This window comes from Gallus gallus, chromosome 1 (assembly GCF_016699485.2).
Source record: "Gallus gallus isolate bGalGal1 chromosome 1, bGalGal1.mat.broiler.GRCg7b, whole genome shotgun sequence".
Classification (NCBI taxonomy): Eukaryota; Metazoa; Chordata; class Aves; order Galliformes; family Phasianidae; genus Gallus; species Gallus gallus.
Window position 1 is genome coordinate 36,351,740 of NC_052532.1, and position 24,274 is coordinate 36,376,013.

At 39.5% G+C, this 24,274-nt stretch overlaps 1 protein-coding gene and 1 long non-coding RNA gene across 4 annotated transcripts in view; one reads left to right on the forward strand and one right to left on the reverse strand.

Moving 5' to 3' along the window:
- Positions 1–146: 146 nt before the first annotated feature.
- On the reverse strand, positions 147–7,827 carry LOC101747919. The gene is made up of 2 exons (XR_211033.5): positions 7,704–7,827; positions 147–6,413 (listed from the first exon to the last, which is right to left on the reverse strand). It is a non-coding gene; the product is annotated as an uncharacterized LOC101747919 (long non-coding RNA).
- A 183-nt stretch (positions 7,828–8,010) lies between these two features.
- LGR5 (leucine rich repeat containing G protein-coupled receptor 5) overlaps positions 8,011–24,274 on the forward strand; it is an 85,968-nt gene continuing 69,704 nt past the window's right edge. For 2 of the 3 annotated variants that reach the window (XM_425441.7, XM_040669680.2), the window contains exon 1: positions 8,011–8,302. In XM_425441.7, the coding sequence (XP_425441.3) occupies positions 8,088–8,302 (215 nt within the window). In that variant the 5' untranslated portion in view covers positions 8,011–8,087. Of the gene's footprint in view, positions 8,669–24,274 lie in introns of all 3 variants that reach the window. The other variant, XM_046912467.1, reaches the window with a different exon arrangement.

Sequence of the window (24,274 nt, forward strand, 5' to 3'; positions counted from 1 at the left end):
AGATTTTGCTCTCCATTACAAAGGAATGGGTCAGTCTGCAGGTTGCTGAGAAGATATAAAATCTGAAGCAAAAGTGTCTGAATTCAGCATGGCCACCCACAAACAACACAGCACCCTTTCTGAAGCCTTCCTCTCTTCCCAAGTCATTTCAGTTTTGTTAAATTTCCATGTTCAAAGAAACAGTCCCTAAAATCATCGGCCAACAGACCTGGTACTTACGACTTCTTTCCATAATAACATTTGCTAAAATTCAACGTCAAGCATTATTGTTCTTAATATAAAATGCATTAAGCACATATTTGTTCTACAGATGAAGATGTGTTCCCTGAAAAGGAAAATGTATCATGGAAATGAAAAAGTAGAAAGAAAATGCTTTTGACTTGGTGCTTTTGAAACACATTCCAAGTGGTCAAACTTAAAGTAATTATTTTTCAGTACAATGCATTGCTTTATCCTTTTGTCATTTTCTTCCACTTAGTATATTTTAGATTCCATCTGTTTTTACCATAGTTCACAGAAATATTTCAGAGAAAAATTAAACTTGACCAAAGGCTGCTTCCTATTCCACTGCTCCTTCTGACAGATTCCAAGTTGCATTAGACCAAAATTATTAGTACTGATTTTCTTTCAACCTTCAGTTTCACCTATCTCAGGGGCCCATGCTTTGAGCCAAATGTAGACAAAAAAATGTACGTAATCAGAATACTAAGCCTGAGTTTTTTATATTAGCCTTTATTTCTCAGAGTTTCCTCTCTCCTGAGTATAACATCTCAGAGCTCTGCTCTACTGTAACATTAACTCTAATCACAGTCAATGCAAGCTTGCTTTTTCTTGGCAACCTTAGTTTAACTATCCACAAATACATAAAATAATTAATATAAGTGCTTTGAACTACATTCTGGAAGAATCTATAGCTCTTAATCAGCTTCAGAGAGATGCCTAGGAGATTAAATTTGGGTGGTATAAACACTCTCTCCTCATCTACTATCTCCATTAATTACTAAAGAAAAGTAGCCAAATGCTTAGAGGCCTGATTTATTAACAGAAATAAATGCATTGGCTTCTGTGAAACCATACTGACACTGTATTGCTCTGAATCTTGCCCTTTCAGCTACTACTACAAAATGAACTTTACTCGGGATTTACAAGAACTTAACTGAGGTCTGAACCAGGTCCATAGACTATAAATTTGAACTTCTTTCAAGTACTTATTTTTGTAAAAGTCCTGCAACAGCCATGCATTTGGACATTTCAGGGCTAATGACAGTAGTCTGAGTAATATCCAGCACTGAAAACCCTGTTAGCCTTGTAAGAGGCTCTAAAGTTCCCTGCACAATCGGTGGACGTTGATGGAGTTTTCGCAGCTTAAAGCCAGAGCTGGTAAGTGTCACTCAGAAACCCCTTCGGTTTCATAGAATCATAGAATCGCTAAGGTTGGAAAAGACCCACAAAAAAAGACCCCCCAAAAAAGTTTCAAAAGTGACAGAGGAAATTCAGTGATATAGCATCCTGTTCCACGCTTTTGTAGAGATGTTGCATGTCATGGGTCCATGCTGATACTCCATTAAGCAGGGTTTATAAATAGAAAGGTAGTTCAAGTAATCTGATTGCCTCAAAGGGAAACACAATTCAAAACAGCCATGTCTACCCTACAGTCAGCTCATCAGCCCTGCCAAGGAGCAGAAGAGAAGCAACCTAAGGCATGTTAAAAACATATTAATGTTACACCAGACTCTGATTCTAACATTCAAACCAGAAATATATCTTCAACTTTCAAAAACATTTAATGCAAATATATAGCAATTAACAGACTATTAACACTATCAGGGGCACAGTTTGTAGAAGAAAGGCCACAGAAATTTGATAGTTATGTACTTCATAACGACTGCAGGTTCCAAGCCTTTTTACCTCTTTCCCTTGCAAGTCCTTTGTGAGCCACCTTCCCAGCTCTTCTCTGTAATGACCTCCCTGTGATTCCTGTTCCAAAGTTCCTCTTAGTTCTGAATGTCCCAGTGTTCTTCTTTCAAACTCAATGCTCCTCCAACTCATCCACTCTCCTCTTCCTATAAATATCTGGGCTGTAATCACTTTACTCCACGTTTCTTTCCGTAAGGATCCTTAAGTTTTCAGGTCTGCATCAGCTTCAGGCAAACAACTTCATTTTTTCTTCCTGCTGAATGTATTGCTGCAGTTCAGGGCCAGTCCCCTTCCTCCAGCTGCAGCAGGGGCATTGCACAGGTGTAAACCATAAAGAAAAAGCAATGTTTCTTGCACATCTATGTAAAGCACTCAATTTTTCCTGCATCGCTGGTAGGTTCTGGTGGAGTCTTTGTGTATCTGTTAGGGGAATAGACCTATGCTTTAACCTTCCCACTCCTCGTGTCATTCTGCATTACTGTGGATGGGACTACATCAACATAGGGGTGGGTAATGTATCCTGTCAGTTTGTCATAATGGTGCTAAACTTAACAAAGTAAAAATGGAACATAGGGGCCACAGAAAGATGGACTCATCAACATCTGCTCTGATTAACTACATACTATAAAGCTTTGTTGCTTACTTTTGCACTGGACAATATGCCAGCAGTTTTCCAAAACTTCTTAAAAAATAAAGTCCTGTAGAGTATTTTCTGTTTGATTGTTCTGAAGACCAGTTCAAGAATAGGAAAAGCACTGCTATCACAGTGGTATAGCATGTCTGAAATATTTTGGTCTTATTTGTGACCAAAAAATACTTGGCCTCCCTTTCTGCAAAGAAATCTTCTTTTTCTGTGCTTACAGCTCAGGAGCCAAATACTCAGACAAAAATAAAAACTATGTAACTCCTCCTTTTGGAGAGGGATTTCCAGGAACACAAGGTATTAGACCACATCTAAAGTCTCTTGTTAATTTGTCACAATTAGGTGCTTCTTAGATACATTTCTTCCTTTTGTACAACTGCTGACCCCCAAATTACCAAAACTATTACAACTACCAATGAAGAGGGAAAAAAAAGAAAGAAAAAAGAAAAAAAAGAAAAGAAAAAGAAAAGAAAGGAAAAAGAAAGGGAAAAAATGAAAAAGAAGAAGAAAAAAATCTATTATTGTGACCTCCTTCGAACAACTGCAAAACAATGTATTCGCTCTTTATACAGTATCATGCAAATACACTTCAAAAACCACAGGAACCCCAGGGTGTTTGCCACACAGACACAGTGAAAGAAGGAAAGATGAAAAGAATTGGACAGACTTTCTGTATGAGTTGCTAAATTAAGAAATGACTCTATGCATGCACATGGTATGTATCAACTCTCATCTTTACCCAAAGAAGAATGCAGATCTCCACAGCACGTACCGGACACAGAAATACATCATATATCTCCACACACCCACATATTCAAGGGTTTTATGTTTTAAAAATGTTAGGGAAAAAACTCCGCAACTCTTTATGAACTGGAGTTAACTTCCTCATAGATGTGGATGTATTGACATTCAATTGAAATATGGAACTTTTGTTGTATTAAGTGAGCAATACTTTGCAGAGCTTCCTCCAAATCCCACTGAAAAACACCACTGGATATGGCACTTTCTGGACTCACTATTGTACTATAATGCAAATTACTTAGTGTTTGGCTTCAATATTTGCTGTTAAACTGAATGACTGGCTACTGGTTACTCTAGTGCAGTGATAAAGAGTCCAGAAACTGTGCAATTGAGAAAAGGGTCACAGTGAATCATCCATCACAGTGTATCTTTCCAATGTCATGTTTTTTCATATTTTTTTCAGACTTTTTTTGAGCAAAATTTGATACCATTTGTTATTTGGGGTTCAAATCTACCATATGCTTTCCTGCGCATGTAAAAACAGACAAATGCATGGGAAACCATGACAGACCATCTCACTCATAGACCTGTTGCAATGACTTACTATCAGAAGGCATGGTTCAGAAAACCATGTAAATATAGATAGAGGAAGGACATAGGCAATTTGACTTGCCTCGGTGCCATACTGTTCATGCCTCGTCGTTCTTAAAAAAATATCATGTCTGATGGTGATTCTCTAGGGCTATAGTAAGGCAAACTTTGAATGGACAGTTTGAGAAAAAAGGACTGATGAGCCAAAAAGAGAGCTGATGTTTTCAAATATTAGTTGTACTAATAGGAGATATTACTCCTCCTGTATTATCTTAGCATTCTTCATGTACATTTATGCACAGCATACGTGTTCTCACCTTGTGGCCTTATATGATATACAGATATATAAAGATACGGTAGCAGAACAATTACTGCTAGAGTTTAAAAGTGTCGTTGAAAGTGTTATTTAAAACACATCTTTCCAATTTTGGTCAAATATCCACTTAATGCTTTTGCAGCCTGGCTTTAATTCCCTAAATGATGTCACATCCACCTCAACTCAAAGTAATAGTTTCTTTATACAGCTTATTTCCACATCTTCATTCTAACACGTGGATTTTATTTCCTATACTGAGTGTTACTGTAATGATCAGCTTTCGTTCTCTCCAAATAAATATTCAGTAAATCTGCCTCCTATGTATTTACATTTCTTCCTCATTTATTTTCCCGAATCACTACCTATTAAAATGTGCCTGGAAAAACATGACTTTTTCACTTTCTGTGTGTGTTTTGCAATCATTTTTTTTTTCAGAGTGAAAATAATGTCAGCACATCACAACTTGCTTCAAAATTATACTGAATCAACTGTCACAGTACAAATTGTAATAATAATTCTGTTTTTCTATTTTTGTCCCTTCTTCCCATCAGCAGTTTCTCTACTGAAGAATATTTCAGGTAAGCTTCACTTGTCAAAAGTGCCATCTTGCTTCTAGCATAACTTCAGAACCGTTGATGGAAGGCAGCAGCTAGGTGGCAGTGTGCCAAACAAAAGAGTCAAGACAAAAAGATGGTTTCTAAAGATTCATGACTGAGCATGCCCTAAATAGCATGGAAATCTGAACAGAAACCAGTTAATGGCACATAATCCATAATATAATTGCAATTGACATATTGTAGCCATGTGGTAAATAGGGCGAGGGTAATTACAGTTTTGTCTTTCTTCTAGGTTCTAGGAGCGACTCTGCCCTAACCATTCTCCATTTATTATGTAAAACAGAAATGGTGCCATATGCCTTGGTCTGAAGAACACTGTAAATACATGTTCTAGCTTAAGATTCTCACTGAAACAAGAAAGGTACATGACACAAGTGTGAATGTTTACTGACAGGTAACTATGAAATTGAACATGGTATACAGCCTTCTGCTGTATGTATGTATAAAAACACCACGTAGCAATAGTTACTAAATGGCATACACAGTCCCTCGAGGCTGACCAGAACAAAAGTATAAGTCAGGTGTCCTGCAAAGTGAAAAGAATCCTTCTGCACAGATAACCATGCAGCACCAGCACTGCTCTGCAGTAGCACAGCCTAAGCGCTACTGGAGCTTCACACTTGTTTAACGAACCGTTTCAGTGTAACGACTACAACATGCCCAGTGACGAATTTGCTCCCCCAGTGGTCAGAAAAAGAAATCCCACTCTGTACAACAGCTTTGTTCTTTCCATAGCCTAACTACATGGTTGAACTGCCTTCTGTGTACTTATTACGGACAAGAAAGGAAGAAACATGGTATGTTCAACTGTAAACTACCTTGATCTTCTCAACTATATATTTATTTTTAACTTTGGCTCTGTACTGGACTTGCCTTAATACCTAAGCACTGGCTGCTACCTTTGCTAGTGCAGGATCTGTTGCAGTTTCTGCTTTAAACTCCATTTTGGCTGGGAAAACCAATCATTGCAGAATGAGGTATAACTTTCCATTGTTAAATGCTTTAGCCACACTACTTTTTTTTTTTTTTTTTTTTGAGTTATTTCATCCAGTTTAAGCTTCCAAAGCAGAAATAGCAGTTAAAGTTTCTTTTCATAGTTCTGTACTTTAAAATCAACTTTCATACGAAATCTAAAGTGTCCTGCTGTAATTAATGATCTGCCCAAAAGACACATGTTAAATATATCTATCTATTGTATGAATTGGTGTGCTTTCAGTGTGAATATAATACATAATGTGTTTTGTTTCTTAGTACACAAGCAATCCAGGAACATATCTTTTCTATTGATAAGCCTTAAGCTAGAGGATCATCACATTATCACAACCAGAAGACAGCTTCTTTGCTTGAGTATCAGGAAAACGGGAGGAGATTCGAGACAATGTTTTGCTGAGAACCCTTCAGGTTTTGTTTACTACCTTGATGAAATACAAAGTTGGCTGCAGGATAAGTCACGAGGACAGTATGCCAAGATGTGAGAACCTGCAGGAAGTCTTAGGGTCCCAACAGCCTTTTGAAACAACAGCACCTCCCTAAAACATTACCAAACTGACAGATGTTTTTCCTTTTCTCTTTGTGGAGAATCAGAGACCTGTAAGAAACATGAAAAGAAAAAAAAATGTAAAGTCTAATTTAAAAGCACAAAAGTAAGAACTATCCATATCCAATCCTATCACATCCTTCTTTTAGTCCTCCAGCTACTCTTCTTCCAAAAATTTTTTAAATTAAATAGAAGCACATTTAATGTTTCAAAGAAAGTAACTAGCAGAACAAATGTATTCATGAAAAATAAACAACACTCAAAGGAGGACCGTTGTTAAACTCTCACTACAAATTAATCCGTCTGTCTACCTTCAGATATCTCATGCAACTAGATCAAATCCTCAACAGAAAAGGAATGAACAGCATATGCCTTGCTTTCTAGACAAAGAAAATATGTGTGTAATGGCCTCAGGTTATAGAAACACTATTTCCCTACATTTATGAGAAATATTTACTTCTTTGTTAACTAAAACTATTCTGATACCTTCAGCAGAAAATGTTTGTGACTCTAATGTCAGGAAGCACAGATGCCTAAAAAAGACTATTTTGCCCCAGAATAAAGTAAAATATTCAGAGTTTATCAAACCATCATATCCATTCAGCACAACACGGAATGGTTTGGGTTGGAAGGGACCTTCAAGATCATCCCTTTCTAACCCGTTGTCACGGGCAGAGTTGCCATGAAACAGAACTACTGCTACTTTGCAGAGACATTAGGCATGGGAAGTCTGAGATTTGGCATGGAATAGATCATCCTACTGCACACTGATTCCTGCAGAATTTTTCTACTTGGCCATTTCTTCCTGTAAATCTGTGCTTTCAACAACTGCTCTCATTAGCTTAGAATAAGGGGATGCTCCGGGAAAGCTTTCCACCAACCCATTGGCCTAGATTGACAAAGCATTCAGCCTAACAAGCAAGACAGCAGATTCTTTCTTTATTAATTTAAATAGAACACTTGAGCTCCAGTGCAAAGTCTTTCTGCAGCTCAGGTTACATCCAGTGATGGTCCAGAGGTGGGAATAGGGATTAGAACCTGGGTGGTATGTAAAAAACAGTATTTTGCCAGCCTTTTCATTAGGCTCTCATTTCAAACTTGATTGTAGATTCAGAGACGGCATAGCTGAAAACCTTTAACTAATTCTCCACAGTGCACAGCAAGCAGTTTGGCCAACCATCCAGCCAACAGTTTAAACAAGACTTGGGTTGGAACTTGGTCATTAATCAGGTTGCGAGTCCTAAGAATGGAGCCTGTGCTGTGATTTGGAGGGGGACAAAAAAGAACAGCCACAACACCGATGTGGCACAACAAAAAGGTTCAAAATTTTGCCATCCTCACCACTTCCTCGGTCTTGAGGGGAAAGAAGGAGGGAGGGAAAGAGGGGGCCAACCGCCATTTCACGACCGCTCCCCGCGCGCCGCTGCCCCGACGGAAGCCGCTGCCCTGAGGGAGCTCCCGCCCTGAGGCGCTGCGGCCGCCCCGCCCCGGGTACCCCCCGCCTCCCGCTTCTCCCCGCCCGCCCGCTCGCTCGCACGGCGACGCGGGCAGGGCCGCCGCGCTACGGCGGGCAAGGCTGGGGCGGCGTCAGCGGGCGCGCGGTGCCGGCCGCAGGGCTTTAAAGCAGCGTGTAAGCTGAGATGCTACCACAGACAGCGGCGCGGCTGCGGCGGCCGCAGCAGCTCCACGAGCCCAGCCGGCCGCGGGGCGTGCGAGCCGGGAGCCATGGCGACGTCCCGCGCTGACCGCGCACTCCTCCTCCTCCTTCTCCTGCTCTGCCTGCCCGGGCTGCGGCGGGGGGCGCTGGGCGGCGGGCAGCGCCCGCGGGGCTGTCCTGCGCCGTGCCGCTGCGAGCAGGAGGGCATGCTGCTCCGCGCCGACTGCTCCGACCTGGGGCTGACGGCCGTGCCCGCCAACCTCAGTGCCTTCACCTCCTACCTGTAAGTGCGGGACGGGAGGGGGCGACTTCCATAAGTGCCAAACTTGTGGCTTTTTGAGCAGCGGGCGGGCTGTAAAGCGTTTATGGGAGTCTCGCTGTCGCCGCGCCCGCTCCGGTGTCTGTAGAGGATCGCCATGCGATGTGCCGTTCGGAGGGTAATTAAAAGCGGTTGCAACAGCAGAAACTCGATTAGATCCGCGGGAACGTTATCTCCACCTTCGCTTTGCCGGGACAGCGCTTTGAGCTGCGGCTGCTGCCGGTGTTAACAGCGGTTAGCGGCTGAGAGCGGCGGGCAGGTGGCCGGGCCCGTCTGGCAGCCGCCGCTCTGCCCCGGGCACTGCCGCAGGGAGCCCCGCGCCGGCGCCAGGTGAGCTCCGCGCTGCGCTGCGCCGTGCGGGGCGGCCGGGGCGGAGAACCGCTGCATTTACTGTAATAACAGTAATAATCCCAGGGAAACTTTCTTTCTTTGCTTGCTTTTGAGAGGGCTCGTCGTTAAGCCTCTCTTGGTTTTGTGCTGGTGCACAGTGTCTTAGTGCCCTTCGTGCTGATTTCATGCGGTTCTTCGCGGCTGCGTGTCCAGTAGCTTGTTAGTGGGGTGTTTCTCCATATCCAGCACTTCTTATGTCTGTCTTGTCCACCTGCGTATGACTGCTGACTTCCACGCTGCTATGGTTACTGTGAAGATGCATTCCCAGGTCTGCATGCCTTTGTGGTCCTGAGGCGGTGATTCTGAACTAACTTGTCACTGCTGTGCTTCAGAGGGCATAGAACACACGTTGTGTCTGGGGGAGTGGATGGAACTCATCTAGAAATGGCAGACGTGACAACATAGGCAAGGTAGAAATGAAATTCAACCAATAAAATATAATTAGTGTGTTAGGAGAGAGCTCAGTTGAGAGAAAATAGTGGCTCAGAAAGAGGATGTGCAGCTGGAAGCCTTTTCTTTCTGCACGTCAATACTATTCTGGAATTTACCTTCATAAGATCAATTTTAGCTTATTTTATCCTAAACATTTCAAAGTCGAAGCTATTAGTAGTGTTAAAAGGCGGGAGTCCATGGTATTTAATGGCTGATTACAGCAGAGCGGAACTTTGGCTACACACAACTGAACTGCAGTCTTTAAGATGCCCACAGAAATTTTCCCTGGTTTCTCAAGCAGCAGGTGAGGATTTGGGGCACGCACAAGACTCAGTACTTTCTCGTGCTTTGGAAAGTCATTACCAGAAAGATAGGTAACGAATGGCATACATATTTAGCTGTACGTGTCCTGTGTCAAGAAGTAGATCCCCTGAACTCTGTATTGCTTGTAGGAATGCTAAAACTGGGGGGAAAAAAATATATCCAAACAAACAAACAACTTCTGAGAGCCTACGGTTTGACTGTTCTATGAAGAAAAAGAGAACATAAATACGCATGATGATGTCAAAACACCACTGCTGTGGACGTCTGCTGTTCAAAAGCTGTGTGTCTCCAGCAACCTGCTCCTAAGCAGGCTTATGACCTGCTCCACACTTCTGTTTTTTCAATCCTCTTGGCCTTTAGTGGGAAAATGTCTTTTTCCAGTCAGGGATTCTGTTCTGCTCAATAGCGTGCACCCCAAAGTGTAGAAACTCCACTGCAGGGCAGGCAGACTTCTGAATGACCTAGGCTGTTTGCATGCAGTGCGGTAGTCAAGTGGGTAAAAGACTGGTGCATACACTGGTGCATCCACACTTACAAGGCTGTTATTCTTGGATTGATTAATTATTGCCTAATTATGCAGAGCTGTAGCTCCTGCCTGCCTTCTGTACAGAGCTGCCAAGACTCATTTTCTTTAGATGGCTAAGCAATGGTAAATTTTAAAACATGCCTGCTCGTTATAGAGATGTTTCCCTCCTTAAGCTTCGTGGTGTCCAACCAATTGGTTCTTGATTTATTCTTTTGCCTTTGGTTTTGTTTTCTGAGCGAAACAGAAATGTCTTTTTGTGTTGTGACAATTTTTGCTTTAGAACAAAGCAGGAGGTTAAAGCTTTATGCTCAAATTAACACTTTCCAGAAAAGAACATCTTCTCTGGCAGATTCCCATATAAGTACGGTGTATACATCTGGACAAAAACTGCCTGTGGTACTACTTTATGCTAAGGTTGTGTTTTTGTAGGGTTTTTTTTTTTCTTTTTTTCTGAATTTCTATCATTCATGTCTCATCTAAGGCACTTGCATAGGGGAAAAAAAAAAGATAATGATATCTTGCTGTATGCTGCGTATTGTGTGAAAATGTGAAATGCTGAGGCCATATTTATCTTATACTGGAACAAATATGTACATATGATGATATGTCATGGTGGCTAGATTCCACTTTTTGTATGAAGGTGCTCTTGCAGTAAAGCCAAATGTAGCCTAGGGCTGGACCTGTTGTATGTTTCCACATTTCTCATACAAAGTTTCAATCCTTGTTTCCCCATCAAAAATCATTTCATTGATGGTTTTGTATCTGCTGCCATGAACTGTTAGACTTTTTTAAGAACAGACAAGGAGAATCCAGGAGTTTCTTGCCATTTCTTTTTCATTTGCTTCTAGGCTAAATAACATACTCAGTGTATGTAACGCAGTTCCTGTTGACATTAATGTGAATTCCATGTGCTGGTGAAGGGCAGCACTGAGTCTCTGTTTCAAATTAAGAACATGTCACTTTCCTATCAGTACGCAGTGAAAAGAAGAAGCCAGGATCTACAAGTCTGTGGCACATGGGACCTCATTAATTCTCAAACCAAGCCTGTGAGTTAGTGAAGTATTATTACCGTTTATTGTGATGTGGAAAACTGAGGCAAAGAAGGGGTTGCTCAAAGTTGAAGTTTATGACAAAGTCAGTAATTAAAGCCAGAATGCCTTATCCTAACTCCATTCTTTAACCAGAGGGTCAGCCTATTTCTCCTACATAACTGCTCATTAAAAATAGTGTAAGATTTGTCCACTCCTGTTCAAGAATATTTAATATGACAAGTATATTAAAAACAACAACAACAACAACAAAAAACTGATTCTTATCTCTTGTGATGACAATCCAGAATGTAGTATTTAAAGATTCTGAGGGTCTTTGTTATGTGGTTGGGTAGCACAGAAAAGAAAATTAATCATAAATGCCAGTGCTGTCTGACAGTTCAGCTGTTGTGTTCTTCATGATCAGAAACTCTCCATGAGGCCCTTAACAAGAAACTCTTAAGTGCAATATTTTCATAATGTTACAATCTTGGATTGATATAGTTGTGTGTGCATACAAGTATAACTATCACAGGATTTGGTGCATGACCTTTTCCATCATGGTTTACTTAATACGCTATTTTAGGATAAGTGTTAATCGCATATAAAAAATGCTAATTTTGAGCACATTGTAAATCTGCATAGTAACATTTAGAAAAATCTGGTTCACATCATTGTTAATCCTTTATAGGAATTACTTGTTAAAAAGATATTCTTTTTTAAAACTGTGTTAACACTGATAGTATTACAGTAAAGCCTATGAATATCTTAAGTTTTATAACATATTCCTCGAATAAACTTTGTCCTTCTGTTTCATTTCTATAATGTTGTATTTAATAATAATTTTTCCAGTAAAGCACACTCAAAGCTTTTAAGGGTCTTCAAAAGTGTTTAAGAGAATTCAACATTAAAAAAATGACAGTTCTAGGAGACAGATTATTTATCTTTGAAGGTTAAAAAGTACATTCGCATAAATTATCTGCACTTCTGAAACGAGACAGTGGCTTCTGTGTTGGGAATACACAGAAGCGTGAAGCCAGACTCTTTGGGGTAAGTATGCTCTATTTTATTATCACATTCTAATATTGCAGTGCAAACTCAAGTTCTGTATACCTCTTCATCTGACATACCATGGGAATAACTGCAGTGTTTCAGGGAGATCAGACAGTGAGGTGTCATCTTAAGCAGTAGCAAGCTTTACAAAGTCTCTTGCAACTTGCAGATCCCTTGACAAGGCTGAGGTGTTAGGTTGCTAGTAAAATGCCTGCCTTTCCTTAGAAAGTATTTCTTTACATAGCTACAAACTTTATAAACCATTTTTTCTCCTTTCCAGTTGAAATACGTTAAATATTTGGCACATGGTTTCAGATCATAATCTGAGTCTCGCCCTAGTGAGAGATGAAGGTAAATCCAGATTCTGGGTTTAGGATTTAGTGTCACATTCCCTTTTTGAAACAAAAACAGGGCATATCATCTCTGCTTATGGCAATGGTCGGTATAGAGAGGTAAAATGTATGCATAGATAAATCAGAGATGCATGAAAACCAGGGAAGTAACAACCTATTTAATGTTCCTATTTATCAGCTTCCAAAGGGCTTGCTTTAAATTTCAAAACCTAATGTGTCAACTCAAAGTTAGTTTCTTTGTGAAAAAATTTAGATTGAGTTTGACAGTGTCGCTCTTTACACTTGAGAATACGATGCTCACATTAACTCTTTACACTGCTCTCAGTATAAAGGCTGAGTAGCCTCGTGCTGCTCACAGGGGGAAAAAGGTGCTCACGCTACCTCTCTCCTTTGTAACATTTACTATGTGGAAATGCTGCATAAATTGACAGGGAAAAGGAAGCTGTCTTTAAGCTGGTAGAATACAAGGAGCTGGCAGGGTGGAGGCACCTTCAGTTCGGTTTGGTGTCTGAAGTGCACGGGACAATTGGCCGGGCAGAGGGGGCCCGACTCCAGCTGGGAACGCGTGCTCCAGGCTGACCTTCCCAGCCAGCATGCCAGCGGAGATTAGACTTCCCTCAAGTGCTCCCTTGTTAACCCAGTCTTTGCTCTGACATGATTTGTCTTCCAAATGTATAAAATTGCTACTAGTTTTGCTGTCTAGATTGCTTTCTTTTATTCTGTGTTTGCTGGCCAAAGAAAATATTTCATCCACATGCGCTGCTTTCCTAATTCTCTGTTGGTCATTTAAGTGGTCTCAATTAATGCAATTTATGGTATTTTCCTTCACTTACTTCCTTGAACTGTCCAGCAGATCTGATTCTTTTCCCAGTAAAAATCATGGTAAATAAGGTGTGGTTCCTTTGGCTCCGAGTAAACCGACTGAGGGCAGAACATGATGTGGTGTTTTTGACATACCAAAACAGCTTTAGACTTCAGCTCAAAGAAAATACCCTAATGTCTTTAAAAAAGAATGAGATGTGATCAAAGCGTGCTTACTCCTCAGAGATTTAGCAATTCAAGTGGCAAATCCTTATGCTACACGCTCTGTGCTGTTTGCTGAGGAGGCCTGAGTAATGTCTGTGCTCTTCTGCTGATCAGGTGTGGGAAGGCTAATGCCTGGAGAATTGTAAAAGAAATAAACGTAGCTGGGGAGGGGTAGGGTCTGAAGTGGTATTGCTGTTGCTCACTGAAGGAGTACAGTCCTATTCTCTCTCTTGGAATGGAGATTTAGATGAAAACTGCACAAAGTGAAGACAATGAGCACCTTATACCATGTGAGAGTAACTCATGGTAGCTCTCTTTTTCATTCAAGAAGCGTGGTTTTGTTTTATTTTGCTTATTATGCTTACGGGTAACAGCTTGGAATTTTTGAACTAGAGTCCTCAGAATGAGTATTAAAGCAGCAGAACCCACTCTGAATTTCATCCTGGAGCCTCTTTTCTATTGAGCTGAGAAAGATCTATCAGCTGCTGCTTGGAGAGAGGCAAGTGTTCAGGCTGGGAGAGCGTGAGCCCACTGGTACAGGGTACAACCACCATAATTAAGTACAATTACCACCTGTTACTCTAAACAGGAAAGGAATGGGATAGCAGTACAGATCCCCAGGAACTAGTATAGGATGTCCCCGGCTTGATAAGGCTTTTGCAGAGACAGCACATTCTGTATCACCTTAAAATTTATGATTTCGCTATGTTTTATTATACTTTTTTGCTATGAGCTTTAGGTTTTGGGGTCAGCAACCACAGCACTAATGTCCACCTTTAGGAAAGAGCAGTGTCCTGTCTACACACTGCTGCAAAAGTAATTATTCTAAAGCGTAGTGTTATCCAGCAGTGATAATTGTAATAATCAACCACTCCCAAATTAAGACTTTATTGGTAACAAATGGACTCTTAGTTCGGGCCCGATTGTATAATTTGGCTTCAGTCCTGCAAATACTTATCCAGATACTTAACTGTAGTGTCAGGAGTGGTTCCACTGAAATCACATGTGCAAATGATTGTAGGAGCAAGGTCTTGTGTAATTTTAAAGCAATTCTCACCTTCCCCAAATATGAATTCATTTGCATGGCATAGTTTTGTTGCAGTGTTCTTCCACACTGTCTCATTGCACAGCCTAAAGCATTAGGTATATCATAAATAAACTAAAAGCCTGTATTTCCTTCTATTTTTTTTTTTTTTAAAGTTTTATGTAAAACGTGTACATAATTTAATGTGAACAGCACTATCTTTCAACAATTATGTAGTTGCAAGTAAGCAATTCTATGGGTAGATTTTTTATAAATATTGCTGGAATATTTTATATGGTAGTATTTCAAGAGAGGCAGGAGTTGCTTTGGCTGTGGATGGGACACTCTTGCATGTAGAGATGTGTGTGGGTAGGTAGGCAGGTGGGTAGATACTTTTTTAACAGTATGCCCAAAGCATATCAGCGCCTTGCAGTACAAACAAATGCTGCTTCCATCACACAAAGTCTCTTGCAGACGCTTCAAGAAATGTTTCTTTTTTTATTGAGGGTAACCATGCTTACTAATGTCACTTAAGTATTAAGTGTTTGAGTAAGGCAGAAGTATTTGTGGGATTTAGACTTAACCTGTATAATGATTGTGTATCAATTTAACCCTTTTCGTCTTAAGAATTTTTGTTGTGCTTGTAGATACGTAACTCTTCCAATAAAACCTGTTCAATAGTTTCTTGGTGCTGTTTATGAAGGGAGTGTAAAGATGGTGTTCAGTACTGCTTGTTTAATGCTAATACTTTTCTATTTTCTTATTTTCTTTATGTTTTTTGCTATTAGTTCATTTATCAAAGACTTCGATCCATTTTGCTGGAGTATTAAACAGTTATAGCAGCAGTGTTTGACAGAAATAAAACTTCCCTAGCTCTTGTTTATGCAGCAGTAAGCATCTTATGATGCCAGTTACACCATGTCTTCTGGATCCTGTGATAATATAAATGCTAGTCTTAGTGAATGAGAGAGCAGATGTGAGATGATGTCAGCACTAAGAGAAGTGTAACTGCACTGATTTGGCATTCACTGAGTTTGTAAATGAGTCTCTGTGTACCCTGTGGGGAGAAGTAGGTCATAGCTGGCAAAGGAAACAAGATAAGACAGAGCTCTCTCTCACCCATCTCTGAAATTTACCTGTTGTAAACCACCTTGATGAGTAACTTGCCTTTGGGTCTCTTAGCCCAGTAAGTTTCGCATTTCTTAAATGCCCTGCTTCACAGAGGTTGCCATTTTGGAAGCATGAGGAAAGAGAAGGAACTGCTCCTGCAAACAGGGGATGTGATCAGATAGCTATAGCCAGGATCCAGATAGCAAGGTTGTTGGGTTCTGCTGCTGAATATGGTCATAATAATATGGGATAATTTACAACATTAAGCAAGTCACGCAGCAATTCTGTAATCTTACTTTATGGGTGAGACAGCCATCTGCATCTGAGTTTAACTAATTTGGTAGTGACTGATAAATGTTGGAGATCAGTAGATTAAAAACACATAATGAAGTGCTAATTATGAGTATGACATGGTAAAATAAGGTGAAATCCCAGAGGATCTGTGTGTGTGTGTGTGTGTGTGTGTGTGTGTGTGTGTGTGTGTATGTACATCTCCCTTTCAGTTTTGCTCATGGTTGCTTACGTGGTCTCAAATCAGTGATACATTCAATTCTTGTTGGAACAAGTAAAATCTATGCAGGCATCTGAAAGCAATATTTGACCTGCTGACAAAAAAATACAGGATCCATATGGTTGGAAGTATTGCCTGCACTCATGCTGAAGTTGTACAAAGACAAGGATTTGGAAAAAGGCCAAAAGAAGTGCAGGTTCAACCTTGTGACCTGACAAAGGTCTTGGGGAGTAAATTGCAGTCCTGTGGTGTCCCTGTATAAAGCCTCAGTATGTTGAATTTAACCTGCAACAGGCGCGCACTATTTCAAAGGGATTAACAGAGGCGTTAAAAGTGCATTGTGAAGAGAGAAGCAGCAGGTAGCCCAGGACTGTATTGGAGCTGTGGAGCAGCGAAACGTGGCTCTCATCAGGCATCTCAACCAACTTTAAACCCCTGGGAGAAGTGACAGGAATGGAAGTCACGGTTTTCATTTGTGCCAGGTGTCAGAAATAAGATTTTGTAGGGTACAGTTACCTTGGCATAGTTATTACCTGAAAAGTGTGTGACTAACTGGAGGTAACACATAAGTATAGCTGTGGTGGGGTGAAAAGTATGGGTTTGCAGTGCTGCTGCTGCTGTTTGTTTTGAGTATGGGGCACTGTGAAAGTGCAATTGGGAACAAGATGAGGTGTTCACATAGTGTTGTTTAGGTCAGCAATGACAAAGGACAGCGTGAAAGCTCACAATGCTGAGAGCAGCATATGGAAAAGCTGTTTCACAGTATATAGTCTACTCATCTGACCTGTTGCCTGTACATACGTAGAGTAGTGTGAATTGCTGAGTGCCAGAACATTTCTGGCTAAGACAGAAGATGTGAAAATAAAGGGCAAGACAAGCATCGTGGAACATCCTGTCTGCCTGAAGGCCAGAGATGGTAAGGAGGGTAGCAGAGTAGGTTCTGGAAATCTTGAAGTAGATGCATTTTTATTTTTAAATTCTAAATACTTGCTGAATACTGATAAAGGGAAAAAATAATCTGAATCTGAACTAGTTAAAAAAATAAACATTGTGTAGAAACAGATGTATGTAGAAGAATATCATACAGTATTTCTAGGATTCTCTGGGTGGAATATTAAAAAAAAAAAACACTAGAGGGAATGGGGAAAAAAGACTCAGTGCCAGAGTTATCTCTGCATGTTACTCCATCTATGTGTGTCATTCAGTACTTATGACAAGAAAGACCTCAGGTAGATTTTTCTTTGCTTGTACTGATGGAGCTGACTTGATTCTCTAGAATTAGGACTGCTAACACAAATTCAGTTTGAAAAATTCATAGATTTTAGAAAAGTATTAACATAATTAAATTGCAACGTTCATTTCATTCATAATGAGGTAGCTCTTGAAGGAAAAGCTTCTGATGCGTCCTTACTGTGCAGGGTATCTGTCTATGAAACAAATAGAAGTCAGAATTATTTTAAGGAAAAAAAAAAAATAAACGTGCAACCAAGTAATCATTTCTGTCTTGTTTCTGTCAGGATCCGTACTCTGTCAGGTAAGTTTCATTGTGTCACAGTGTTGTGATCAACTGTACAGATTTTCCAGCAGTTTGAGGAAGGTGTGATTTTCTTTTATTTTTCAGTCTTTTCTGTTGGTGATGATAGCATTCAGTGGAAAATGCAACAGATTTTTTTTGTTGTTGTTTTTACGAGGATGCTTACATAGCGCCACGATGCTTTCATTTTATTTACTATGGACAGATATCATCCCACCAGATAGAGTTATCAAATCACTTTTGTCCACATATTGGTGCCTCAGCCTTTAATGGCTATCTCCAGTCATCTGTGAAGAATCCTGTAAACTTGAAGCCAGATGTGGCCTGCTTTCTACATTTATCATCAATCATGACTATAGCATCTTGCAGGCATGTAGCTCTGTGTTCCTGCCTGTCTGACCATAGGGCACTGCTGTAAGAGCATCAGATTTCACAAGGAATTTGCAATACCCAAATTCGCTGGATCGTATTATTTTCAGTGTTATATCTCTGTGTGGGAAGCATGTAGGGAAACGTTGCATGCTGTCAACATGCCACTAGTTTAATCTGTTCTGATAAGGGCTAGTGAAAACTAATTATGAACCAGTTCAGTTCCCAATGAAACTAAAACAGCATCTCCTTGTGATTATATGGATGGAGCTCCTGGAATGTCAGTTAGCTCTACTGTAGTACATTCTATTGGGTCACAGTGAGTCTAATCTTTATCCAAATATCACTGTGTGTTGAGTATGCAAACAGATTTGTTTTTCATATTTGGTGAATGAATAACTGCCTGAGAACACAACGAGAGTAATTAATTGTAGATTATATTCATTAGTGGTTTTCTTTATCACAGCATTGAGGGCTTCCATTAAAAATGTTCCCAGCTTTTATAAGATAGCATTTAAGGTGGTTGTTCTGATCAAGATTAGACCATAAGGAAATAAGTGTATCATCGGGTAATAGCATGAATTCAGTAACGGCTGGCTGTCCTAGCCACAGGAGAACAATAACAGGAAGGCAGAAAAAAATACTTCTTAGTAACACAGCATTATGCTTCTGTTCTTTCAGACAGTAATACTATTAGTAACATTAAAGATAAATGAAATACGTATCAAACTGTAACAGTGTGAAACAAAATCAGAGGTGCACTATGCCTTCTATTTGTTGTTTGCTGACAGTAACGTAGTGTTGTTCATAAGAAGCAATTCGAGAACATAAAACATTTGGTAATCTAACATTTACTGCCAAGTTTAGACACTAATCTGGGTGTTCCTCCATGCCACCAAGTCCAGCACAACAAAATGCTTCAGACCATTACTCTCCAGTGTGACTCTGTCTGACAAACACCTGGTATGTTTGTAGGCTTTTTGACTCATGGAGCAGCTCCTGGCTTATTAGACAGGCTGAGGTGTTCAGCAGTGTGACAGGCAAACTCCTGCATTGGTCCCCTTGGGTGCAATTAGAGCAGGCCTGTTGCTACTGCAGTGACCTCGGGTGCACTTTGGGAACACGTGGCTCACCACTATGTAAGCTGACCTGAAAGAAACAGCCCAGGGCTGCTCCAGGTGGGGAGGATGACACAGAACAAAGGGAACTCAACATTTTCCTTTATGTACTACAGCAGAGTTATTGATGTAGCTGAAATTGATGGAGGTGGAATTTCTCAGTAGTTACAGTAAAAAAAATAGGCTTTGAAGTCGTGCACTATGATGATTCTACAATGGTGTTTCAGAGTGTATCATTCTTTAGTATTTTAATGATGTAATATGTATGTTTTTCACTTCTATTTAAAAGAGCTTTGAATAGTTTCTGAAACATCAGGGCAAGCACAAAGAAATAGTTGAGGCTGAGTTTTTTATTATACAGGTAGTGAAGTACTGAAATGGTTTGCCCAGAGAGGTGGTGGATACCCTGTCTCTGGTGGAGTTCAAGGTCAGGCTGGACAGGGCTCTGAGCAACCTGATCTAGCTGTGAGTGTCCCTGTTCACTGCAGGGGAGTTGTACTAGATGACCTTTAAAGGTCCCTTCCAATTCAAGAGATTCTGTGACTCTATGATCTCAGTGCATGAGGATCTAAGTGTGGAGAAAGTAATCCTATCAACGTTTATGAATTCAAACTCAATCTTCTACATCAAGATGTATCTGAATAGATAATACAGCTCATGTAAAAATATGAATGCTATTTCCTGATAACATTTTTATTTATTTAATATTCATTACAATCTTGTTGACACGGTTGTCTCTGACCACTGGATTTAGTAAAATGATGTAGTTATATGTTCTAATAGGCAAGGTGATGGTTAGCTTTATTGCTGTTTTCTGCTGGCATGGGATCACACACTAATTTAAAATTGCTGTAAAGCACTCAGAGCACAAATTGCATTGATATATTAGAGTATTAACATAAGACACATAATTGGTGGATTAAAAAAACAGGTAAGCTTTACACTGTGTAAAAAAAAAAAACATTTGAGATGTCAGCATGTAAGCATATACACAAGGCTGAGTGATATTCTGAAATGAATACAAGATTGATTTTAATACCAATTCTGTACCTCATGCTGATCTTCCAGTATTTCATGAAATACAACATGCAGTTGATTTTGAAAGATGCTGATTAAGAATACTGATTAAGAACAGTTCTACAAGGGATACTGGAGTAGCGCTTATGCTGCTTCTAAAAGCCGGGTCTGACAGGGACAGCTAGAGGTTTCTTCTTCATTTTTTACATATTTCCTACCCAATGTAGGTTACTTAGGACAGCAATACAATTCACAGAGAAAACAGAAAATGCTTAAAGGCAGCTTATCCCATAGCTAACCTAGGAGCAGCTCCGCTCTTCAGAACTGTCAAGCAGGAACATGAATTTGTTCCATCAACTTCTGAAGATGTTTGTCATGTACCACTGCCAGCCTGGTGCTGAAGGGCACGTTAGCTGCATTCACACTGATCCACAGCTGGGAGAAGTCAGTGAAGCACAGTTCCCAAGTTCTGTTAAAAATGAACAATATCTGCCAAATCTGTTGATTTAGTTCTGTAGTTGAAATCATTGGTTTTCCTTGAATCTTAACAGACTTGAATCTGTGCCCTTAAACCATCATATGTAGAAGACCCAACAACAAGGTTTGCTAGTTCTAGACAGAGGTCTGTTAAAATGATTGGATTTTACACATAGTATTGTCTGTTTTCTGGAGAAAACAAATGCAGGCCAATGGAAATACTTGCGTCTTCTAGTTAATTACTTCAGCTGCAATGCTTCCATATGGTGCAGAAGCTCTGTACAGAAGCTTATAAATTCTTATCCTCAATATGAAGTGTAAAATAAATAAAGATATAGAAATCGTTGTAATTTTTCTCAGTATCTGAATATTTCATTTTGTCAAAGGAATAATACTTCTGCTGTTCTATTAGATAGATTAGTTCTATTAGATTAATTAGATACCAGTGTATCTTGTATTCTAGTATGTTAGGCAATGATGTAGTTTTGGACACAGATACAGACCTACCTATTTTGTGTTTGGAAGGAAAGACGGGCCATTGTGTAACTGGTGTGACATCAAGTAATACAAAGGTAGGGACTGTTACTCCCATATTATCTACTCTATGCCAGATCCATTCCCAATAAGCCTGTGTTTGCTGTCTGCATCTGTAAGTGCCAGTACTGCTTTTAAGATCTTTATCCCTTCAATCTTAAAATAGGAAGGAGATGCCTTACAATGGAAAGATAATAGCTTACTCAAGCTTCTCAGCTTACTATTCCGGATCTAGGAAGAGATTGTTTACAAGAAGTTTCTAGTTAATCTGTCTGAATTTCATCTCACTTTTTATGATGTTAGCAGAGAAGATGAAGAACGGATATCAGAAGATTGCCTTTGCAAGTTGCATTTGGTAGAACACGAATATATTTGTGTGCTTGTATGCAGATTAGGAAAGAAGTTCTGACAAATATTTGGGACTTAGAAAATTTATTTTTTGCATTAATTTTTATATTTTATATTGTTTAAATGTGGCTGGCAGTTTCTTTGAAGACCTGCTAGTGTAGACACGTGCTGGCACCTTGGAAGGCGCTTTTTCTTGGAGCATCTCTCCATCTAAATTGTTTTTCTTCATAGAAACTTGTTTTTCTAGGAAATCCTAAATCGGTTACTCTTCACAGCTTACAGAAAAAGTCTGTTTTGGTTTCTTCTGCTTTTGTATAAGGAGATTCTGTGCTGATGGAACCAGAAGAGAATGTGCATAGCTATATCAGGTGACAAAGTGTATAAATCAAGCTTGTACCAAATATAGTTTGTAATCACATTTTATATATATTTTATATATATAACATGATAAAGATTTGCATTAAAAGTCTAAGAAGATGAGCAAAGCTGTATTTTGAAGCTTTGGTTCTCCTACGTAATGTTTAAGGCAAAGAAAACTGCTATATATTCCTTTGTAAAAAGTATTTCTTAAAGTTGACTTTATTTGTTTTGCAGTTCAGAAGACTCTGCAGGTAGCCTTAAGAGCATGTACATTTCATTATTATTAAACCAACAAGCAGAACTTCTTTCTGCCATTCTCTGGCGGGATTAATGGATTTTGGCACGATTTTGGCAAGAGTGAAAGCTCTTGCTGCGTAAGCTAGCAAGCTTGACTAATTCTCAGTTGTGCTAACTTCATAAACCTATTTTAAGGTTTTAACTTTGACTAAAGATTAAAGGTAATGACTTCATGCTGCTGCCTTTGAATATATGATACTCTAATACGATTACAGTTAGTAAGTGTAAATAAAATATATATATCTTACGGTACACGTGAAAAAAATGTATGTCATGGATATTTTACAACTTCCAGCAAACTCTCATTTTTGAGAATTTAAAATGAGATTCCACAAAATAATTGATACATTAATATTTAACACACGCAGCCATTAAAATGCTTGAAATACTAAATGATAGATGGAACTAGTAAGCTGTATAATAGGAACAGATCATCTGTGTTTCAAACCAATTTACACTTGAATCAAAAAGTGAACAGTTTTGATTTGATTTGATCTGATTTAAGGCTGGCTTGCTTAGTAAAGCCATTTTAACCTGTAGAGCATTCCAGTGCCTTTCGGGTTTTTCACCTTGCCAGACAACCCTAGAATCAGTATTCAGAAAAGCCTAAAGAAAGGAGAAAAGAGAGGAAAAAATATTTTCAGCCTGTCTGACAAGACTACATAAAAAGCTCATGATCAAAGGGTCTTAAATACACGTTACTGGTGTGACAAACAACATTTTTGTCCCTTTATTAGATTTATTTTTCTTCTGAAAACTGCAGTGGCCAGTGCATAGTTTGTGAAAGAAAGCTGGCAGGGTTGTATTCTTTGATTCCTAATTAACACCTTCAGTCTCAAAAGAGAACTAACAGAAATACCATAAAATGTTGCAGCTGCATTGTTATTCCGCTTGGTTGGTTTGTTAAAAGTCGGCTGGGCATTGGCAGCTGCAATAAAGGAATAGCTCAATGGATGTTTTGTATTGTGCCCACTGAAGTGAAAGAAGGCAACCATTTTATTTTCAAATGGGCAGCTGCATAGTGATGTTTAAATGGAGCTAAATGTGAGATTTACTGTTAATTTATAGTAATTGGTTATAAATAAAGTAGTGGTATAGCTTGGCTTTCATCTGTTAAAGCCATAGAACACAAGTTGAAGAGAAACTAGTTATGAAAGGCAGAAAGTGAATCGTAAGATACTTGAATGGTAGAAATGTTGCTTAAAGCAATTACTTAGAAGGAACAACATCCAGTTTTGCAATGTAATTTAGCAGGCACCTTGAAAGCATCTAGCCAAGCCATTCTTTAGGTTGTGCTATGAGAAGTAAAGGTAGACAGTGCTTTGTCCACTATAGTGAAAACCAAAATTGTAGTGATGGGATCAGAACCAAATACAACTCTGCCTGCAGTGCATAGATTTGTATTTTGGGTAGTAGAATAAAGGAAGCATTTAACTCTGGTCAGATAAATCTCACTCACATTCAAAAAATGCAATTAGGGAAATATGTAAATCTAGATGTTTCATCAAATGCTAGCTGAGGGGTTACCAGTTCTTTCTGTGCACAATGACTGAACTAAAGAACTTCAGTGTCTGTGTAAGAACCATTGTCCCAGCCTCAGGGCCTGTTGGAAACAGAGTCCAGACCGGCCGTGGGAAATACCTACATATTTGACACAGGCCCCGTTTCTGAGAGAAAAGGGGGTGGAATAGAAAGTATGGAGATTTTACTGTTGCATTCTAATCAGCCATGATCTGCCTAATTTGCTTTGATCGGAAAGATAAACTAATTTTCCTATAGGCTGGATAAAAGTAATTAGCAATCCAATGCTTTCATGTTTTTGAAAAGGGTGAAGAAAGGAAGAGCAGAAATTGTAATGGTGGGAGCAAAGTACATCTTTTCGGCTCATTTGAAAGCATTGTTACTTGAAAATAGGATGGTGCCATAAGAGAGAGGCCCTGATTAAGGTGGTTTTGTGGGCCAGGGTATCATTGTACACTGTGATCTGTAATGCTGTGCAGCTAATAGTTTCTGAAGATCAGTTTAACTTGAGTTTTAGAATATGTAGATTCTGTTCTCCTTTATGGGAAAGAGTTATCCCTCATAAACAGCGCATCTGTCATTCT